This window comes from Spinacia oleracea, chromosome 2 (genome assembly GCF_020520425.1).
Source record: "Spinacia oleracea cultivar Varoflay chromosome 2, BTI_SOV_V1, whole genome shotgun sequence".
Classification (NCBI taxonomy): Eukaryota; Viridiplantae; Streptophyta; class Magnoliopsida; order Caryophyllales; family Amaranthaceae; genus Spinacia; species Spinacia oleracea.
Genome location: NC_079488.1, coordinates 24,114,083 through 24,133,764, shown reverse-complemented (window position 1 = coordinate 24,133,764; position 19,682 = coordinate 24,114,083). Strand labels below are relative to the sequence as shown.

The window sequence follows — 19,682 nt, the reverse complement described above, 5'->3', positions numbered from 1 at the left end:
AGGCACCAACAGCCGTCCAAGCACTGATACAGGACATCACAAGTTTAGGAAGGACTCTTAGCATATGTAATACTAGTCTTATATGAACGCGATGCGTGCGAGATTATGATAGAATATAATATAAAGTCAATAGTCTTTAGCATTGATTTTGTAATTAAATATAATAAAATCAATAGTCAATAGTAGCAAAATTACTTGATTGTAAAATAATTACATTCTTGTACATTACACTCTTATCGGAGACCCTGTTCTAATCCATAAAATGAGAACCCTAATGCAAACAAATTTTCCACGATACAAACTTTGCCACAATACAAATACTATTATATTTCGCATTACTATCACATTCCGATAAGTTTGAAGCATACAACAAATAAACAAATGTGCGACAATTTAAATTAAATTTTAATTTGTAAATAATATCACATAATACAAATAAACAAATGTGTGACAATCAAATTCCCACCTTGCCGTACTTCAATGTTCAACTCCAAAGCCCAATTTGATGAACACCATTAGCAATTAAAGTATCAAACTCCAACGTCTCCAATGTCTATCGTTCTACCTTAAGAAAAATGCAATTAAACTATTAACCACTAATCCCAGCTTCGCAAAATCTAAAATTCAGGTAGATACAACTAAACAAATATACACTAATTAACAATAAAAACATAAAATTACTGAAATTTATACCGCAAGTCATCTGCCATCAAATCGTGAAGCACTGAAATTTCCCAAATTGAAGATTATGATTGACTCGATGGTGAAATAGGAGAAGGAGAACTGGATAATACTTCAAATCAATCCCATGACATTTATTTATGAATATGATTTATTGTAAAATGGAATTAATTTGTTCATTGACTGTAATTCAAGGAAATATTGTCCTCACTCACAATTGCCCTCATGAGTCATGAGTTCCCTTCCTTGTGGAAAAAAAAAGAATTAATACATTGAAACAGTTATGAATGCCTAATATGGAAAATGTAGTTATAATTTGATTAAATTGTAAAAGAAAGTCAAATTAATAAAAGTAAAGAATAACGTTTCCATAATTTGCTCCCCTTCTGGTGGATGCGTAGAGTAGAAGTATCATCATCAGTCAACCCTTTCTCTTTTTCTCTAACGTGGCTTCTCAACATGATTTCTTCTTCCCTAATTCACACCCTAATTCATTTTCCCCTCTTTTCTCTTTTTCATCCTTCAATATCAACCAAATCTCACTCACCTAGATTCCCAAATCAATCTTACAACCCCATTCCTCAGTTAAAAAACCAATGAATTTGGTAAATTTTTCCTGGGTTTTTAATTTTAACCAAACCCCATCAAAATTTCAATAATGTTTGGGTTTTAAACAAAATCGCAATTACCCAGAATGTTAAGAATTTGTATGGAGCCATTGGAGAGGTGTCCAGGGAGGAGGAGCGATGGATTGATGTGGAATATGGATTTGACGGTGGTCCTGAAACTTAATTACTTAATACCAAATATCATGGGGACTTCTCTGATGATGAAGATAGGATCAATTAATACTCCTTATTAAAAAAAAATATAAATAGTCACTCTGAATTTGAAGGTGGCTGATTTATAGAAAAACGACCCAAATGCCAAAGATTTAGAAGAATGAGCTACTGATATCTTATACCAGCTGATATATTACCAGTTGATCTACAATCATGCATCAGAGACCAATGCAAAGAATCAAATGAAAGTGTAACAGAAGAACAATATAATTTAAAGAGATGAAACTATGCGAAACCGGAAAAACGACACAAAAAGAGGGGCTTTAGAGGCAGATATCCTAGTAATATCATGTTCTTACTTCATCACCAGAAACATGGAATTGAAAATTAAACATGATAATCAATTTTTTCAAAGGAAAACATTGAAATTTTCAGAAGAAAACCAAATCAGAATCAAACCCAAATAGATGCAAAGAAAAGCCAGGGGCACAAAATGTCATTAACTCTCGGTAAACCAAAAGCTAAAAATTCGAAGACATTGAAGAGCATTATTTCAGAACAATAAAACAGCAATGCCACAATGGGTAACTCCATAACTTCAAAGAATATCCTACTAATCAGAAACCTGATAATGAGTAATAATTTTGAAGGGATTTTCCACAAAGCTATAACCCTGAAAAGCAGTAACAGGCACTGAGCTAAGTTATCAGTTAATTCAACGGAATTCAGAAAAAAAACCAAATCACATTTCATGCAAGAGAGAACTTCATTTACACTTATGTGATCACCTTATACCCTTTAAGATGATCATTTACTGAACCTCCATTAATAAATGATCATCTTAAACGATCACTTATGTTTGTCTGTAGACGGTATACGTATCAACAGCTGACTGGCGATTTGCCAAAATCTTGATAAGGCACAGATAAAACACAAAATTGAATGAGCAATGATCTCAAATCATCACCAACCTGAAACAAAAAAAACATGCATGCTGACAGTAAGGGATACCCACAATGGTGTTGCGAAACAACTATTAACCACAATTCTAAATGAGCGCCCCACCAAAGCGGCAGCCATACGCGGTGGTTTACCAAGGAGGATAAGTAAACTGATTAAACTGATAAGCAAATAGATACCAAACACATTCACAACAATTCTCACTGCTTGTTTGTTTATAGAATAGAAATCATACCAGGTCCCCTCTTTTTTTTTGGGTGGTTTTTGACTTTTTGACACATAAATCTGTATAAATCCCGAAAAATCCTCTCTGTCTAATAAAGGAAGAACATTGAGAAAGTGAGATATCTATATGATGGTGAATTTATAGAAGATGCAATAATTTAATTTATGGATGATTGAGGAAAAGCACCCAAATTTCAATCATCAATCAATGGGGCTGGAAAAAATTAAATTCCCCAAAGCTTACAAATTTGAAATCGAAAATTTAAAAAATGAAAGAAATTCAAACCACAAAATCTGCAAAATTAAAAAAAAAACAAAATCGAATTGACAATCTAAATTCATAATCCACGAAAAACATTTCGAAAATTTCCAGAATTGGTGATTAACAAACTAAAATAATTCAAAGAAATACTCTGTAATTATCAATTGTCAAATCCCATAACAAAAAAATTCCCAAATTGGTAACATTAAATTAGTAAAAACAAATTGGTAAAATTAAATCAAAAGAAACTCACCGCGATTGTTGCTGCTGTTATTGTTGTTGTTGTTGTCGGAAACTCGCCATCCCCGCCCTCCCTCCGCCGGTCCCTGCACCACCTCCACCGTAGAACACATATCCGGAAAACCCAAACTCACCTTCCGATTGTTTGATTTGAAGCGACCCCAAATCAGATTTCAAAAACCTATTAGGAATAAAAATCAGATTTATAAAACCTATTAGGAATCCAAATAAGATTTCTAAAACCTAATCAAAATCAAAACCTCGTAATCGGGATCGCAAAAACAGAATCAAATCGGGATCGCAAACCCTAAACCCTAAAAACGAAAACTAAATAGCAATTAAAATCCTTATTAGTTTGTCAAGTCGGGATCGCAAAAACAGAATCAAATCCAAAAAAACCACAAAATTGATGGAAAATAATTGAATGTTATGAATTACCCGAGGATGAGAGAGAATTGAAGATTTGAAATTTTCGAGTGAAGGGGGGAGAGAGAAAGCAAGTGAGAGTGAAGCGGCAGATGAAGTTCGTGCATCTGGGTAACTGACGAAAGAAGAGAATGATAGCTGAATTGGTATGCATCTGGGGGTATTATTGTCATTTTGAAGAGGGACACGAAAAGTTAATTTACCAAAATAACCTTAACTGTTGGCTTATACAATAGAGATTAAGTACCGTTGTAGGGAAGCAATTAAAGAAGCCCATATTTTAGCTTCACAAGCAAGAATACATGGGCTTCGTAATATCTCTTAGTTAGTATGTTTAGTGCCTGTCAAAAAAAAAAAAAAAAAATGCAATTTCTATCGGCTTTTTTATATAGCCGTATAGATATAGAAATCTTGTGGACGTCCCCAAACAAATTTCCCGCCTGAAAGAGTTAGTTGAACCAAATGTTGAACAGAGCCATAGTTTCAGCAACGACATCAAAAAACTTCATCCTCACCTTCATTTCACAATCTATAACATTCACAAAACTCAAACAAATCCACGCCCAAATCATCGTCAATGCTCTTCATCCCGACGTTTTCACCATCACAAAACTCACTCAAAAACTCTGTGACATTGGTGCAGTCCACCATGCTAACCTTGTCGTCTCCGCAACCCAAAACCCAGATGTTTTCCTCTACAATGTCCTCATTCGTGGATTTTCCCGTTATCATTTACCCTCCTCTTCTGTTTCGGTTTATACCCAGTTGCGTCAAAACCCGATTCTTAGGCCGAATAATTTTACCTACGCTTTCGCAATTTCGGCTTCTGGGTCAGGTGGGGATGAAAGGGTCGGTATGTTGCTTCATGCTCACTCGATTGTTGATGGGTTTGGTTCTGATTTGTATATTGGGTCTGTTCTTGTTGGCATGTATCTAAATTTTTCGAAGATTGGGTATGCATACATGGTGTTTGATAAAATGTGTCAAAGAGATACTGTTTTGTGGAATACTATGGTTTCTGGTTTGGTGAAGAATTGCTGTTATGTTGATTCACTTCGGATTTTTCGTGATATGGTTGGTAGTAATATTCGGTTTGATTCCTCAACTTTGTCTGCGATTCTTCCTGCTGTTGGAGAGTTGCAGGATTTGAAGGCGGGGATGGGAATTCAGTGCTTAGCTTTCAAATCAGGGTTACATTCTCATGGTTATGTTCTTACTGGTCTTGTTTCTCTGTATTCAAAATGTGCAGATGTCTACACTGCCAGATTGCTGTTTAGAGAGATGAGGAAACCAGATTTAGTGTGCTATAATGCATTGATTTCTGGGTATGCTTGTAATGGCGAAACAGATTCTTCAGTAAGTCTTTTCAAAGAAGTACTGATTTCTGGAGCGAAGGTGAATACTAGCACAATTGTAGGACTTATACCAGTTGGGTCTCCTTTTGGCCATCTAAGTCTCACATCGTCCATCCATTGTTTCTGTATCAAAAATGGAATGACAGGAAATTCATCTGTAACAACTGCAATAACTACAGTATATAGTAGGCTAAACGAAATCGATAGGGCTAGACAACTATTTAATGAGTCCCCTGAGAAAAGTTTGGCAGCTTGGAATGCCATGATATCAGGTTATACCCAGAATGGCTTGACTGAAATGGCAATATCACTATTTCAGCAAATGCAAAAGTGCCATGTTCGTCCAAATCCTGTTACAGTTACTAGTATCCTATCAGCATGTGCACAATTGGGAGCAGTTAGTCTAGGAAAGTGGGTTCATGAACTAATAAACAAGGAAAAGTTAGAGTCAAATGTTTACATATCAACTGCTTTGATTGACATGTATGCAAAGTGTGGAAGTTTAACCATGGCTCGAGAATTATTTGATGCCATGCCTGAGAAAAATGTGGTGTCTTGGAATGCAATGATTTCTGGCTATGGCCTTCATGGGCTTGGACACGAGGCAGTGAGTCTTTTTAATGAGATGGTTGAGTCGGGAGTTTCTCCCAGTAGAGTTACTTTCCTTTGTGTTTTATATGCCTGTAGTCATGCTGGCCTAGTTAGTGAAGGAAATGCCATTTTTAAATCTATGGTCCATGATCATCATTGTGAGCCAGTAGCTGAGCATTATGCCTGCATGGTTGATCTCTTTGGTCGAGCAGGGAAGCTAGATAAGGCTTTGAACTTCATTGAGAATATGCCTGTTAGACCTAGTTCTGTTGAGTGGGGAGCATTACTTGGAGCATGCATGATTCACAAGGATACAGACCTGGCACGCATTGCTTCTGAGAACTTGCTCAAGTTAGACCCTGAAAATGTGGGATACTATGTATTACTTTCCAACATTCATTCAGCGGATCGCAATTATTCCCACGCTGCTTCTGTTCGACAAGTAGCCAAGAACAGAGGGCTAGCAAAGACTCCTGGGTGCACCTTAATAGAATTAGGTGACACTCCATATGTCTTCACATGCAGTGATCGCACTCACCCACAAACAGTTGCAATATATGCGAAGTTGGAAGAGTTAATGTCAAAAATAAAGGAGGCTGGATATCAGCCTGAAACTCGAACAGCATTGCATGATGTTGAAGAGGAGGAGAAGGAGCTCATGGTAAATGTTCATAGTGAGAAGTTAGCTATAGCTTTTGGGCTTATTTCGACAAAGCCAGGAACTGAAATCAGGATCTTCAAGAACCTCAGGGTCTGTTTAGACTGTCATACTGCAACTAAGTTCATCTCCAAGGTCACTGAAAGAGTTATTGTTGTTAGAGATGCTAACAGGTTCCACCATTTCAAAGATGGCGCCTGTTCTTGTGGAGACTATTGGTAAATTTATGTGGCTGTTTGGATTGAGCTAAGTAGGTGAGATACTCCTAGCCGCAGGTCAGAGAAGAAATTGTTTATACAACATAATATGAAACCATATTCATTCCAGTAGCAGCTAGAATAATTATCAGTCATAATATTGCTTTGATTTATTTAACCTAGTTGTGTATGATTGAAAGAATCTGGGCATCATTTTTAGGCCTTAGTTGGCAATAATCAAGTGTTGGCTTGGTTGACCAGCTGGTAATATGAGTTACGTTGTTTGCAATTTTCTGTTGGTTTCAACTTTTAAGCATCTGGCAGCATTTAACTTATAAAGATGTTTGGTAAAAATCCGTTTTAGCTGTTAGTATACAAATTGAATAGATGTGGGCTACACGGTCAATTAATTTTTGAAAATATACTTTTCCTAGAGAATAGCACCATTTCAATGTGTATGAAGAATATTTTCAAGCCTTTCATAGTTGCATTGCCTCTGGCCTACTCTTAATCAAAAGGGTCGTTATGATGATTGGGCTTAACATTACCTGCTTACCGTATGTGTGTTTATTAATTTGCTTGCATTTCATTACTAAGTTAGGAACTATGAATAATATCAATGCATTCAGTGTTTTTATCTTGAACCATATAAAGAACATTTTCTTGTATACTGATTCTATAGCATATTTATGCTAGTCTAACTCCATTCCGTATGAACTGTCAGTGTGGTATTGTGATGTAACACCTCTAAATGTTCAGAAAGTTGAAAGGAACTTATTCCTTTTGACTTCACTTTAAGGACATCATTGCTCGTCTTCTCAGACTATAAGTGAGTGTGTAAATGCATTCATTGATGTATATCTTTGCAGTTTTTTTTTAATCTTTGCACTTTTTTTTTGAAGATTTCGTAAGGCTTCTGCACTTTCAAGAAAAGTGTTGCAAAATTACTGAATGTAGTAGCATGTACACTTGCCAGGTTTCCACTTTGCTTCAGTTTATGATTGGTTCTTTCGTTTGTTTTTATACATGGTATTGGACAGAAATTCTGATGTTGCTTCATTACTTTTTTTTATCTTTTGAGGATTTCAGGGTTTATTTTCTGTTTTTTTGTAGCAATTTAACTCATTGGATTTGTTGAATTCGATAATAAATAAAGGAAACTACAGTTTGTGGGTTAGGATTTATGAGATTTATCTCCTGCCATTTTAAAGTAAATATCTTGAGGGAGTTTCTTTGAAACTTGTCCGGAAAGCTTATGTTCAGCCTTCTAGTCTACTAACAATTTAAGTAACCGATTTTTTGTTCTCTGTCTTGCATACCTCAGTTTATCCTACTTACCTGCCAGCCACCTGGATAACGATTTTGTTGTTTTTGCGGAGCAATGGAAGTGTCACTTTCTTCTTATCTACTAATGTACATTAGGTATCAGATCCATTATGCACCAAGACTTGAACCTTCTTTTTCAACATGTAACAGATCTGATAATTGACAGTAATGAGATTTTTCTTCCTGGAAAAGTTTCTAAAAAGCTTTTATTCTCTTAGGTCCATCAGTAACCCATTACCCCGTCCCCACAATTAGGTAATTATCAAATGTGACGATGGATAAAATCTTCGAGTACACTTTAGAAGCTTTGTGATTCAACACAACTGCGCCGTTGAATGTATCTTGTGCCAAATGGGAGAAACTATTAAATTGGAACTTTTATCTGTTGAAAATTTTACATTCTGATAATTTATGGATGCCACCCACACAGTTGTAATTTATCACTTATGACTGCTTGGTAATATTTGAAAGTTGCTGATACATACACAGATGCCTGTGTAAAGTGTGTTTCTCTGTTTCACTGCCTAAGCATGTTCTCGTGAACTGAAGGCAGTCTGTTTAAATAGGTTTTTCTGCCTGTTTTAAAAACTTTACCTGGCTACCTCTGGTGATTGCCTTCCTTCTGGAATGCTGAATAGCTGCTTTGTTCCTCATATAATGTAGGTTGAAGGAATCAATGGCTTAGCTTCTGAGCTCTCTTACTTGGCAGGAAAGGAGAGGGCCATGCTTAATGAGTGTGAGGCTTTATCAGCTTCAACATCCGCCATGCAGGTGATGATAGCAGAAATTAACGATTTTCTTTTGTCGATAATTTGCAACATCTTTATGATAATATCTTTGTACATGCACTTTTCTTTAAAAGTAATTTTCTTTTGCTATAACTGTTAACTCTTCTCCTCAAATGCATGTATTAATGCTGAAATTTACTAGATATATTATTAGGTTCCCATATGATTTCTCTTCATCTTGGTTTGGCATATGTGTATGATCTGTTGTCATTGAGGTTATTAAGTGTCTGTCCTGTTTCTGTTCCTGTGGGTCCTCCTGCTTTGGTTTTTTGATGATACAACTTTGTCAATGATTAAACAATTCATGGTCTTTTTATGGAACTAAATTATCTAAGACGCAAATTGAACAACCCTTTAAAGCACCTAACATTTTAATGGCAAGGATTGAGTAATACCAGTGATCCACATCCAGCCTCAAAAAAAAATATCGAATGGGTTTCTGTTATGACAAGGATTGAGTAAATACCCAGCGATTCACATCCAGCCTCAAAAGAAGATATCAGATGGATTTCTCTTTCATGTAGCACTCGGTTTTTCCCCCATAAGAGTATGACAGAACTATTTGACCTTCATGGACCTCTAGCCTGTAAATCTAGTTAAGCTACTGCGTTTATCTATAAATGATTTAACCAAGAATAATATCCCCTTGTACTAAATGGTTGTATTCATGATGTATTTGTATAGAAGTATAATAAACAGCCAATGTTTGTAGTAATGATTCTGCCCCCAAGTTGTCCTTCAAGTATGTAGCTCTGTATAAAGTTTGTGAAGAGAATCATATACTTAGAAGTCGAAAAGCATTACCATGGATATTACTACAACTTTCCTTGCAATATTAAACTCTTTGCCATTTACACCATGAACAACAAATAATCCATCATTTTCTGGCCGGTGTGTTAGGCCTTAGTTGGCAATAATCAAGTGTTGGCTTGAGTTGACCAGCTGGTAATATGAGTTACGTTGTTTGCAATTTTCTGTTGGTTTCAACTTTTAAGTCATCTGGCAGCATTTAACTTATAAAGATGTTTGGTAAAATTCCGTTATAGCTGTTAGTATACAAATTGATTAATTGAATAGATGTGGGCAACACGGTCAATTAATTTTTTGAAAAGATACTTTTCCTAGAGATGCGCATGTTACGTTGGATGTGTGGGCATACAAGAAAGGATCGTTTGAGGAATGAGATTATTAGGAAGAAAGTAGGGGTTGCACCGATTGAGTTTAAGATGATGGAAAATCGTTTAAGATGGTTTGGACACGTAAGCAGAAGATCACATGATGCTCCGGTTAGGAGGATAGAAGGGTGGCAAAGGGATAGAATTGCAAGGGGTAGGGGAAGACCTAAGAAAACTTGGAGGAAGGTGATTGAGCACGATATGAGCTTTCTTGGGATTGAGGAAAATATGGCGTTGGATAGGACAGAGTGGAGGGAGAGAATATACATTGATGATTTTATTTGACTTATACAATTTCAATGTGTCTGATTCTCTTTATTTTTATTTTATTTTTAAAATTCTTTCAATTTTTTTATTTTTATTTTTATTTTTTAATGCTATTTGGAAATGTACTTATTTTACTTATTTTTTATTATCTCTTACAATATTTCTTCTATAATATATATATATATATATATATATATATATATATATACTTTTTTTTTTTCTTTTTTCTCTTATCCTACTTTCATTAATTTCACTTTCTCTTCCTTGTTTTTTTTCTTTTTTACTTCCTGCTCCTTTCTGGTTTGATTGGTGACAATGACGATCTCCTACGACGATTCATGTTAGCCGACCCTAAATCATTTTGGGACTAAGGCTTTGTTGTTGTTGTTGTTGTTGTTGTATACTTTTCCTAGAGAATAGCACCGTTTCAATGTGTATGGAGAAGATTTTCAAGCTTGCATTGCCTCTGGCCTACTCTTAATCAAAAGGGTCGTTATGATGATTGGACGTAACATTACCTGCTTACCGTATGTGTTGTTGATTATTTTGCTTGCATTTCATTACTAGGTTAGGAATTATGAATTATATCAATGCATTCAGTGTTCTTCTATCTTGAACCATACAAAGACCTTTTTCTTGTATACCAATTCTCTTGCATATTTATGCTTAGGTAAATATCTTATTTTGATCCATGAGGTAGTAATCTATTTGTACAGCTCTATGCCAGTCTAACTCTATTCCTTATGAACTGTCAGTGTGGTATTGTACCTCTAAATGTTCAGACAGTTGAAAGGAATTTAATCCTTTTTACTTCACCTTAAGAATATCATTGCTCGTCTTCTCATACTAGAAGTGAGTGTGTAAATGCATTCGTTAGCCTTTTCTACTTATCCTATTTTTGTTTTTTGAATGTATTTCTTTGCACCTTTTTTGAAATATTTCGTAAGGCTTCTGCACTGAATGTAGTAGCATGTACACTTGCCAGGTTTCCACTTTGCTTCAGTTTAAGATGGGGTTTTTCGTTTGTTATGATACATGGTATTGTTGACATGTTTTTTCGTAAGGCTTCATATCTTTTTTTTTTTTTTTTGAGGATTTGAGGGTTTATTTTCCGGTTTTTGTAGCACTTTGACTTATTGCCCCCCCAGGAAAGTTCAGGTGGAATAACAATTCGTGGACTATGGACCGTGGTGCACATAGAGCTACGTGCACCAAAAGAACATGTGTGCATAAGTAAAAGAACACGACATTACGGCAAAAGAACATGCGATATAATATTTCACTTTTTTATTATAAAAATAATTTATTATTTTACTATTTATTAAAACCTAAATAAAAAAAATACTCATGTTCTTTTCTCGTAACCAGATGTTCTTTCAATTATATACTGTGTTCTTTTGGTGCACGTAGCTCTATGTGCACCATGGTCCACCTTCTAAATTGCGGTGGAATAAGTCCAGAATCCCGGTCATCAGTATTTTGCATGTCAAGGGGAGCTAGTCCTAGACTTCTACCACCTCATCCTGGTAAGTTTATTTTATTTTTGCTAATTATTATGAAATGAATTGGACAATTTTCTGCTAATTAATTTAGTCAATTAGGGTTTAGACTTTTTTGGCCCCAGTTTGCAATTTGCCTATTTCTGTTTCTTGGTTTAAGTAATTTAGATCATGGATTTATTTTATATGCTATTGAAGATTTTATGATGTGCAAATCATTGAGTTGATCAAATACCAAGAATACCAACCATGTTGAACTCTTGGAAGAACTTGTGATGTAGTTTTATATCATTGCAAAATTTATACTCTCCCTTCGAAGAAAAAATATTAAAATTTACACTCCTTTTCTGCTGACAAAAACCTTCAGTGCTATATATGCCAAATATTACCCTATTGACATTGCTTTCCTGGTGCAATGGCTGTTACAGAAACTACAACCTTAACAATTGAGTCCACATGCCTTGGTATCAGGACCCTTTGTTTTTATTACAAATGGGTCAATCCTCACCCAGAGTAAGGAGAAGATAGAGGCCAATAGAACTGACCAAATAATAACAATGGTCGGCGTCCTGTTCTGCCGCCCCATGAGACCTTTAAGGAATGGATAAAGATGGACAATGACCCAAAAGGAAAAGAAAAGCTTTCCAAAGAGAGGTCCCCATGAATCGGTTCCGTTATTTATGGCATCAGAGATTCCAGCAACCACACCTACTAAGTTAATGACTAAGATTGTAGTTGGAGGAATCAGAAGGGTTGTCCACTTAAAGGTATATAGCTCAGAAAACTCATCCTCGTCATCGACTGTCTTAGATGTGACGGTAAAGTTAGTGTCAATGCCGGCAAAAATCTTGAGAAGCCCCTGTATGACTGCAAAGAGATGTGCTGACACTCCACCGATGACCCAAAATTGCTCATTTCTCCACCATTCTTCTATGCTAACTCCACTCCATTTGAGCTCAAGGATACCAGTGGCGAAGATTGACAGAAAGAGTCCAAGGTAGAAAAGACTTGCAAAGGTGCTTATCTGCATCACCCACAATTGCTTAATAGAATTAGTTGAACTGAACTAGCAGCTTCTTCTGGATTTTTTTGTAGTTTAAAAGCATTAATTTGGACTACATGTGAAGTTGCATGCAGAAAAATATTGGAAAACCTTTTTTGGCTGTGATGTTCTAGTACTTCTATTGAACTTCTAGTAAAGGGAGAAATTGGCATTACCGTTGGCATGATGAACTTTCCAGTCAGCAGGCAGACGGCTGGGAGTATACAATAGGCAAGCAGCGGTAAGGAGGTAAATGGGTAGACAGTAGTGTTGATGTATGCAAAACGCTCGAGAAACTTCAATTTGCCTCCTTTGTGCCCGTACAGTAAAGGGCTGTGCCGACTAAAGAAGATCTCGACAGAACCAAGGGCCCAACGAAGCACCTGGTTAAGCCGATCAGAGAGGTTGATAGGAGCAGTCCCTTTAAATGCAGGTCTCTTTGGCATGCAATATATAGACCTCCAACCACGGCAGTGCATCTTGAATCCTGTTAGGATATCCTCGGTAATTGATCCATAAATCCATCCCAACTGCACATTCAAAAAGGAAGAATTTAAAAACTGTGAAGTTTTTACTGATTGCTGTTGTTTGCAGGACAATAGTATGGTGTATTGTGTGTTTATCATAGGTTTCTGATGTTTAGATTACCTCGATACCCCATTCTGTTTTATCTTCATAACCACAGCTAATGACATGTATGGCTTCCTTCAGCAGTGCTGCTGGACTTGATGAGGGAGGAACACCTCCATCAAGCATCAGTGTTGAAGTCACAAAAATTGCTGACTGTCCAAATTTCTTTTCAAAATTCATCTGGGACATCAAGAGCTGTTGATCATCCTCGTAACCTACAGTACATGGTAAACATTTGTTAGATCTGTTGAAAGTTAAATAGGGGATCAAAGCGTTTGTTAGGTAGTGGCTACTGAGAGTGTGTACTAAACCTTGAAGGTCTACGTTAGCATCTCCTTGTGCACTAAGTTTAGACTTTTGGTTCTTCTTGCGGCGACCAAAACATGGGCAGCAATCACAGCTTACCATCTTTGGCCGTTTTGCACGCTTAGGTGGTTCATAGCCATACAAGGCTTGCCTTTTGAAGACACATCCTGTGCCCACATAGACAGGACCTTGAATTCCATCAAGCCCTTTCATGTTAATCTGAAAAGAAAAAAAACACCAGCCATAAGAATACAATTTCAATGAACTTTCTCTGGTGCTGAAAATTTCAGGCTCTGACAAGGAGCTTACATCGAAAAACACTGTATTTCTGTTGGCATATCGATCATTCTTGTCTATGCCATCAAATCTTTGAGGAAATTGGACAAAGCAAACTTTCTTTCCAATTTGTGGATCCATCAGGAAACACATTGATTCCCTGACTGCCTTGCTGTTGTTTAAGTAATGGTCACAGTCCAAATTTAACATGAAGGGTGCATTCGTCAGAACTGCAGAGACGCGCACCTGCAATTTTGAAGGTACATTAATGCTCCATTAATTTACCAGTATTCCAGTGGAAGTCCTACCTTTGTTGAGGAAATTTTGCACATGAACTAGGTGTTTTAAAAGTTTTTAAGCAGTTGTGTAAACTTCATTATGATTGATGTTTCTATTCAAAGTATACAACCTGCATCCTAGACTTAATTTTCCAATTGCTTCTTTTACTTACCAGGGCATTCATTGCACCAGCTTTCTTGTGATGCTGGAAGCCGGGCCTCTTCTCACGAGAGACATAAACCAAACGTGGAAGTTCATTTCCTTCAGTGTCATATCCTCCACTGTGGCCGAGAAATACTTGAATCATACCAGGGTGATCCTTTGTATTATTTCCAGGCCAGGGTGTTCCATCCTGCATGATCCAACCTTCTGGGGGAGCTTTTGAGGCTTTTGCCACCATTGCATTTATCCGAACCTTGAATTCTTCATATGCTCTCTGTCAAGTAAGGAAACAATCAAAACATTCATCTTAGAAGTCATACAGTAAGGAACACTTGTCTGTAACCTAAGGTTTTGTATTAGCACCTTCATTGAACGGCGCTCCTTCACGAATGTTGGTTGGACCTTGTCCTTAAGATAATCAATTTTCTGGGAAAAATAAAACTCTGGGGCTCTTGGTTCTATTGAAAATTTCTTGCAGAAAGGAACCCATTGTCTAGCAAATTCTGCAGTTTCTGAAAGTGCTTCAAAGCAGAGCATCGAAGCTCCATCATCAGAAATGTAGCATGAGATCTTCTCAACTGGGTAATCCATTGCTAGTATGGATAGAACTGTGTTGGCTGTTGATAGAGGAGGCTCTTTCATCGGATCTACTGTACTGACAAACACATCAATGGGTGCCAGCATATTCGGTTCTCCTTCTTTCTCATATCTGCATGACATTGTTGTGAGTCAGACATTTTTCTATATTGCCTACTTCATTAGTTCCATAATATTTTTTGGGTTTTCCCCTCTTGGTTTAGTTATGGACTCTTTGAACTTCTAATCATGCATCTATGCATTATCATGTATTCGTGTCTGTGAATTTGAAATTTTATCTGGTGCTATTGGCATGGTGCTTACCTGAGAGAGAGGCGATCCAGGTATGTTTCTCGATCAATGGGGAACCATTTAGGGAACTGATCAAGGATCCACGAGATGGCAAACCATATCTCACAGATCACAGATGTCAGCCATAGCCCAATGGCATCATGGACAGGGTTCAGGATACGATACCGGATGAACACAGCCAGAACAAAAAGCCTAAGAACAATCAACATGCGATAGGGATTGATCTTGCTGGATGCAATGGGTACTTTCCGGGAGAGTGGTTGCCTTGCTTCATCAACCCTACATAAGTTTTCACACATCAGTGAAACAAAAGTTACTACTCAAGAACTACTACATTGTACTATTTTGCAGTAAATTCTGGTGAGCGGGAGAAAGGAAGAAAAGACGGAAAACAGTTTTTTTTACATGGCATTTTCTAGGTCAGTATAATCATCGTGATCAGGCCCCAGATTCCCCTGCTGCAGTTTCCATTCATTCCATCCTCCATCTTTTCTGTCCTCCCATCTCGCGCTTCCTGTATCCAGTTACAGTTTAACACAAATACATGGTAAGGCAATCTTCAAACATGAATTTATAAACTTGTACTGAATAATGTTTTCTGGTTGCATTTGCATCTGATTATTGTTTCTTGAAGGTTGAAGTATCTTGTCTAGTTGTCTCTGTTGCTGTTCGAGCTTATTGTTGTTATACATATTCTTGCTGTTGCATATAGGTCTCAACTATTACTCTCTCTAGATAGCCGTTTTTTTCCCTAACCCATCATATTTGAGGATTGAACTTGAATTTACTTAACATTTGTAATAATCGTATCCCTCTTATACCTTTTTTTTTTTTTTTTTTTGCTAAAAGTAATAATTGAATTAATCAAGAAAGCGCAAAACTGGATTATGTCTACGAGGCCAAGCCCAAATAGACACAATCTGAGAAACGTTTTACAACCAAACAGGGACCAAAAAACACTAAAAGACTATTAAAAATTACAAAGCTTCAAACCACATTACATCAGTACTGCTCATATACTTAGGCTCCCTCTTATACCTTGTTCATACTAAATGGGAATATTATGGGAATTCCAATTACTTTACTAGAAAGTGTGACAACTTTTCCCGGACATCCAAAATAGTATACAGTATACACGACTAATTGTTTCCAGATATTTGAGCCTGTTAAAGGCTAATTGTTTCCAGACAGGGGGAGTATTTAGAAATGTTTGCAAGTGATAATATGTTTAGAAATGTTAGCGAGTAATCAATATGTTTTGAACTGGGTTATTCTTGAATTGCTGAATATAAACTGATTTCCTTCTTGTCTATTCAGAACAACTCTTGACAGGTACGAAGTATTTTGTAAGATACAAAATTTATACTCGTATTTGTTAAACTTGCCACAGATCTGGCAGGTATAAATGAGTTTAGATCATTGAAAACACGAGACCGGGAGAACTAGGTGTGTTAATGAGTCGAGCTGAGACCGAGCCGTTACAGGCTCGGCTCAAGCTCGAAGCTTGTGAGCTCAGGCTTGAGCTCAAAGCTCGTCAAGCCGGGGAAATTGAGCTCGAGCTCAAAACATTAAAACCGGGCTCGGTTCGGCTTGAAGCTCAATAGGTTCAGTTGAGGCTCGATAGGTTCGGTTGAGAATCGATAGGCTCACTCGAGGTTTGATTATCAAATGTTTAATTAAGAAACATAAACTAAGGTTTAGTGCTGAGGGATATTAGATATAGAATTACAGGAAAAACAGGAATGCTGTTTTTTGGGATCAGTATTTGAAGGGTGTACATAACCTTGTAAAAAATGTATAGAGGGATATTAGATATAGAATTACAGTTGTAAATTCTAGATTAGTGCTTAGGATAAATCTTGGTTTGACAGCATATGTCACTAAGGTTTTTCCTGGTTTTTTGCTGCATTAAGTTTGGTTCTTAGGCTAGTTAGCCTTGCGGTTTTTTTGTTCTCTGGCTATTTCTGTGGTCCATCCTAGATGGTTTGTGGCGCCAGTTAACTCTTGGTTGGGTGTTTGGATTGCTATAAAATTCTTACTTGCTTACCAAAAAAACAAAAGAAACAAAAACTATCAAATTTTCCATGTTTTATACAGTGTGTTAAAAATAAATTTCTGTTAAAAATTAACTTATGCAAACAAAATTATTCTATTTCATATAAAAATTACATGTATTAAAAAGAATCGAGCTTGTTCATGAGTTTTCGAGTCGAATCACTGATAGCTCGGGCTTGGCTCGATAAGATCTCGAGCCGAACCTGAACTCAAGTCGAGCCAGCTCGAGCCGAGCTTTGTCCGAGTCAAGCATCGACTAGTTCGTGAGCAGGTTCGGCTCGTTAACACCCCTAGGGAGAACTGTGTGTTAAGTTGTTTACTATGTTTTCATTTAGACTTTATGCAAGTGAGCTCAGACATTAGTTTTTTAAAAAAACTACCTGGCTCGGATGTAGGATATGGATGCACACGCTTATGCAGCGAAGGCGTCTGATCTGCACCATGGGCAGAGATAGGAAACTCTCCACTAACCTGCATATACACATTGACATTAGATCAGATCAGATCATTGCTGATAACACAAAAGAAACTTGCATAAAAGGTTGTAATATTGAACTCACATGTCGAGAACGAAGACCAGCTATAACAGGTGGGAAATGAGCATTTTCTTCATCATCGTGGCCTCGTCCATAGCTCATTTTCCCTTGAAGCAATGCCTCTGCAACCTGGTTATTTTTGTTATGCTCATCATCTATGTTGAACTCGTGTTCAATATCATCAATGTCCTCCTCATCGTCATCTCCCTCCACCCTTGGACTCCCTATATACACGTAAAAACCATTACATTTCTTAAAAACATTTCAGCTGCAGTTTTTTTTTTTTGGGTTTTTACTAGAGTTTTTCTTCTGTCTTCAGAATTCTGAATTTCAGTTATCTGAGTGAGTACCTTTGAGTCTCTTGTATCTGGTCTTGCACTGAGGACAGTTTTGGCTGCCTTCCCTTCTTTCATACTCGTAGCAAGGACGACACACCGGGAAACCACACTCGTTGCAAGCAACAAACAAGTCTCCATCAACTGTAAGTCCGATCTCATCTCCACATATCTCACATACTTGTCCACTCAGATCTTTTAATGGTTTGTGCTGCATATACACAAATCATCCATAACAGATCAAGATCGCGTCATAGCTAGCATAAACACTCTCTTTGTAGTTTCAATATATAGAGTAAACACTCTCTTTGTTTCACCTTTAGGCTTTGTTCTCTTCACCTTATTCTTATTTTTATTGCTTATCAGACCAGACCATACCAGAAAAAGAAAAAGGTGCTGACAGGAAACATTTAGACCAAACCAGACAAGATCAGACCAAAAATTAAACTAGAAAAATCAGACCATATCAGGTGAAAAGAACAAGGCCTTAGTTATCCTAATTGACAAAAGTGTTGTTAAATATATGCGCGTACAAAATGTTATGCATGTTGGATGATCGACATGTAATGTTTCAAAATGATTTGGATAACGTTATAAGCATGTAAAAGCAAGTGTAGTTACCTCTTCATGACCATGGATGACAACGAGTTCATTCCGGTTATGAGAACCGGCAACAAGGCCGGCGCTTGCTTCCATAGAGAGGACGGCGGGCGGAGGGGTGAAGAAGTAATGAGAGTGAGTTGAGGGGTTGTGAGGTAAAGAGAGGCTTTCTAATTTATGAATGAAGAAAGAAGAGACGTTAGTTTAATTAGGACATAAAGCTTAGTCTCTCACCTAATGGTGTAACATGATATGGTATACTATTTGGTGTAGTAGTTTGTTGTCAAGTCCCCTTTGCTCATTGCCTTGAAGTAAAGTTACCTCTACCTATATTATCAACTGTCTAACTCAACTAACTTTGCATTTCTATACTCTATTTTATTCAAAATATAACCAATTAAGGGTTGCTCGATTGTATTGAAGTAGATCTATACGGTGTCGACTGTCAAGTGAGTTTGGGAAGGGTGGGAGGAGTATTTGCCACGGCAACACAAAGTTTAGTTACATAAAACTACTTGTATTTATTTATATGATCTCGAGTGCAAGTTCAGCAGTCGACCTCACCCAATTTTGTGAATGAGACGTCGGACGTGTTTAAACCAGACCAAATTGTAAACCAAACCGTATTTTTACTGTTTAATTTGGTTTACGGTTTGGTTATTAATTTTAGCTAAATACGGTTTACGTGGTTTGTTTGAAAAAAAAAACCGAATCAAACCATTGTATTAACAATAGTGGATTGCTATATCACGCTCTGTGATTACACAAAAACGCCCTAAAATGTTTTTTCTTTCCAATTATACCCTTACTTATTCCCCTCCTTAGTTTACCCATTCAGCTTCCTCTCTCTCCTCTTCCTCTCACCTCTCACCATGAATTCCGGCAACAACTCCAGCTGCCCAGTCGTAGTCCAGTGCAACACCTTAGCTTCCAACCCATCCACCACTCTTTCTCTCTCCTCCCCCTACGACCTCTCACCATAAATTTCGACAACCAACCCCCGCCCGCTCGTCGGCCACACTCACAAGTCACAACACCTTGGCCACCGGCCCACCGCCCAACACACATCCATCGAACGACCATGTCACCACTCACATACATCTATCTTTCCTCTAATCCCAGAACTTACCACAACTCCACA

The 19,682-nt window shown here is 37.2% G+C and overlaps 1 protein-coding gene and 1 long non-coding RNA gene across 8 annotated transcripts; one reads left to right on the top strand and one right to left on the bottom strand.

Moving 5' to 3' along the window:
• Positions 1-275: 275 nt before the first annotated feature.
• Positions 276-3,310, bottom strand: LOC110789038 (uncharacterized). Its single transcript, XR_002533495.2, has 5 exons — positions 3,164-3,310; positions 2,659-2,737; positions 2,252-2,434; positions 2,089-2,136; positions 276-565 (listed from the first exon to the last, which is right to left on the bottom strand). It is a non-coding gene; the product is annotated as an uncharacterized lncRNA (long non-coding RNA).
• Positions 3,311-3,872: 562 nt separating this feature from the next.
• On the top strand, positions 3,873-18,060 carry LOC110789043 (pentatricopeptide repeat-containing protein At4g30700). Of its 7 annotated transcripts, XR_008927579.1 has the most exons (5): positions 10,163-11,459; positions 11,861-13,946; positions 14,141-15,562; positions 17,466-17,840; positions 17,926-18,060. XR_008927579.1 is itself a non-coding variant. In XM_056836587.1 (4 exons), the coding sequence occupies exon 1, from the start codon at positions 4,039-4,041 to the stop codon at positions 6,400-6,402; it is 2,364 nt and encodes a 787-aa protein (XP_056692565.1). In that variant the 5' UTR covers positions 3,873-4,038; the 3' UTR covers positions 6,403-6,434; positions 8,367-8,474; positions 11,082-11,459; positions 14,141-14,597. The 7 variants fall into 7 exon arrangements, 6 of the variants coding, with proteins under 6 accessions (XP_056692565.1, XP_056692561.1, XP_056692563.1 ...); XM_056836587.1 differs by lacking the exons at positions 11,861-13,946; positions 17,466-17,840; positions 17,926-18,060 and adding exons at positions 3,873-6,434; positions 8,367-8,474 and having other exon boundaries at positions 11,082-11,459; positions 14,141-14,597; XM_056836583.1 differs by lacking the exons at positions 14,141-15,562; positions 17,466-17,840; positions 17,926-18,060 and adding exons at positions 3,873-6,434; positions 8,367-8,474 and having other exon boundaries at positions 11,302-11,459; positions 11,861-12,184.
• Positions 18,061-19,682: the final 1,622 nt, after the last annotated feature.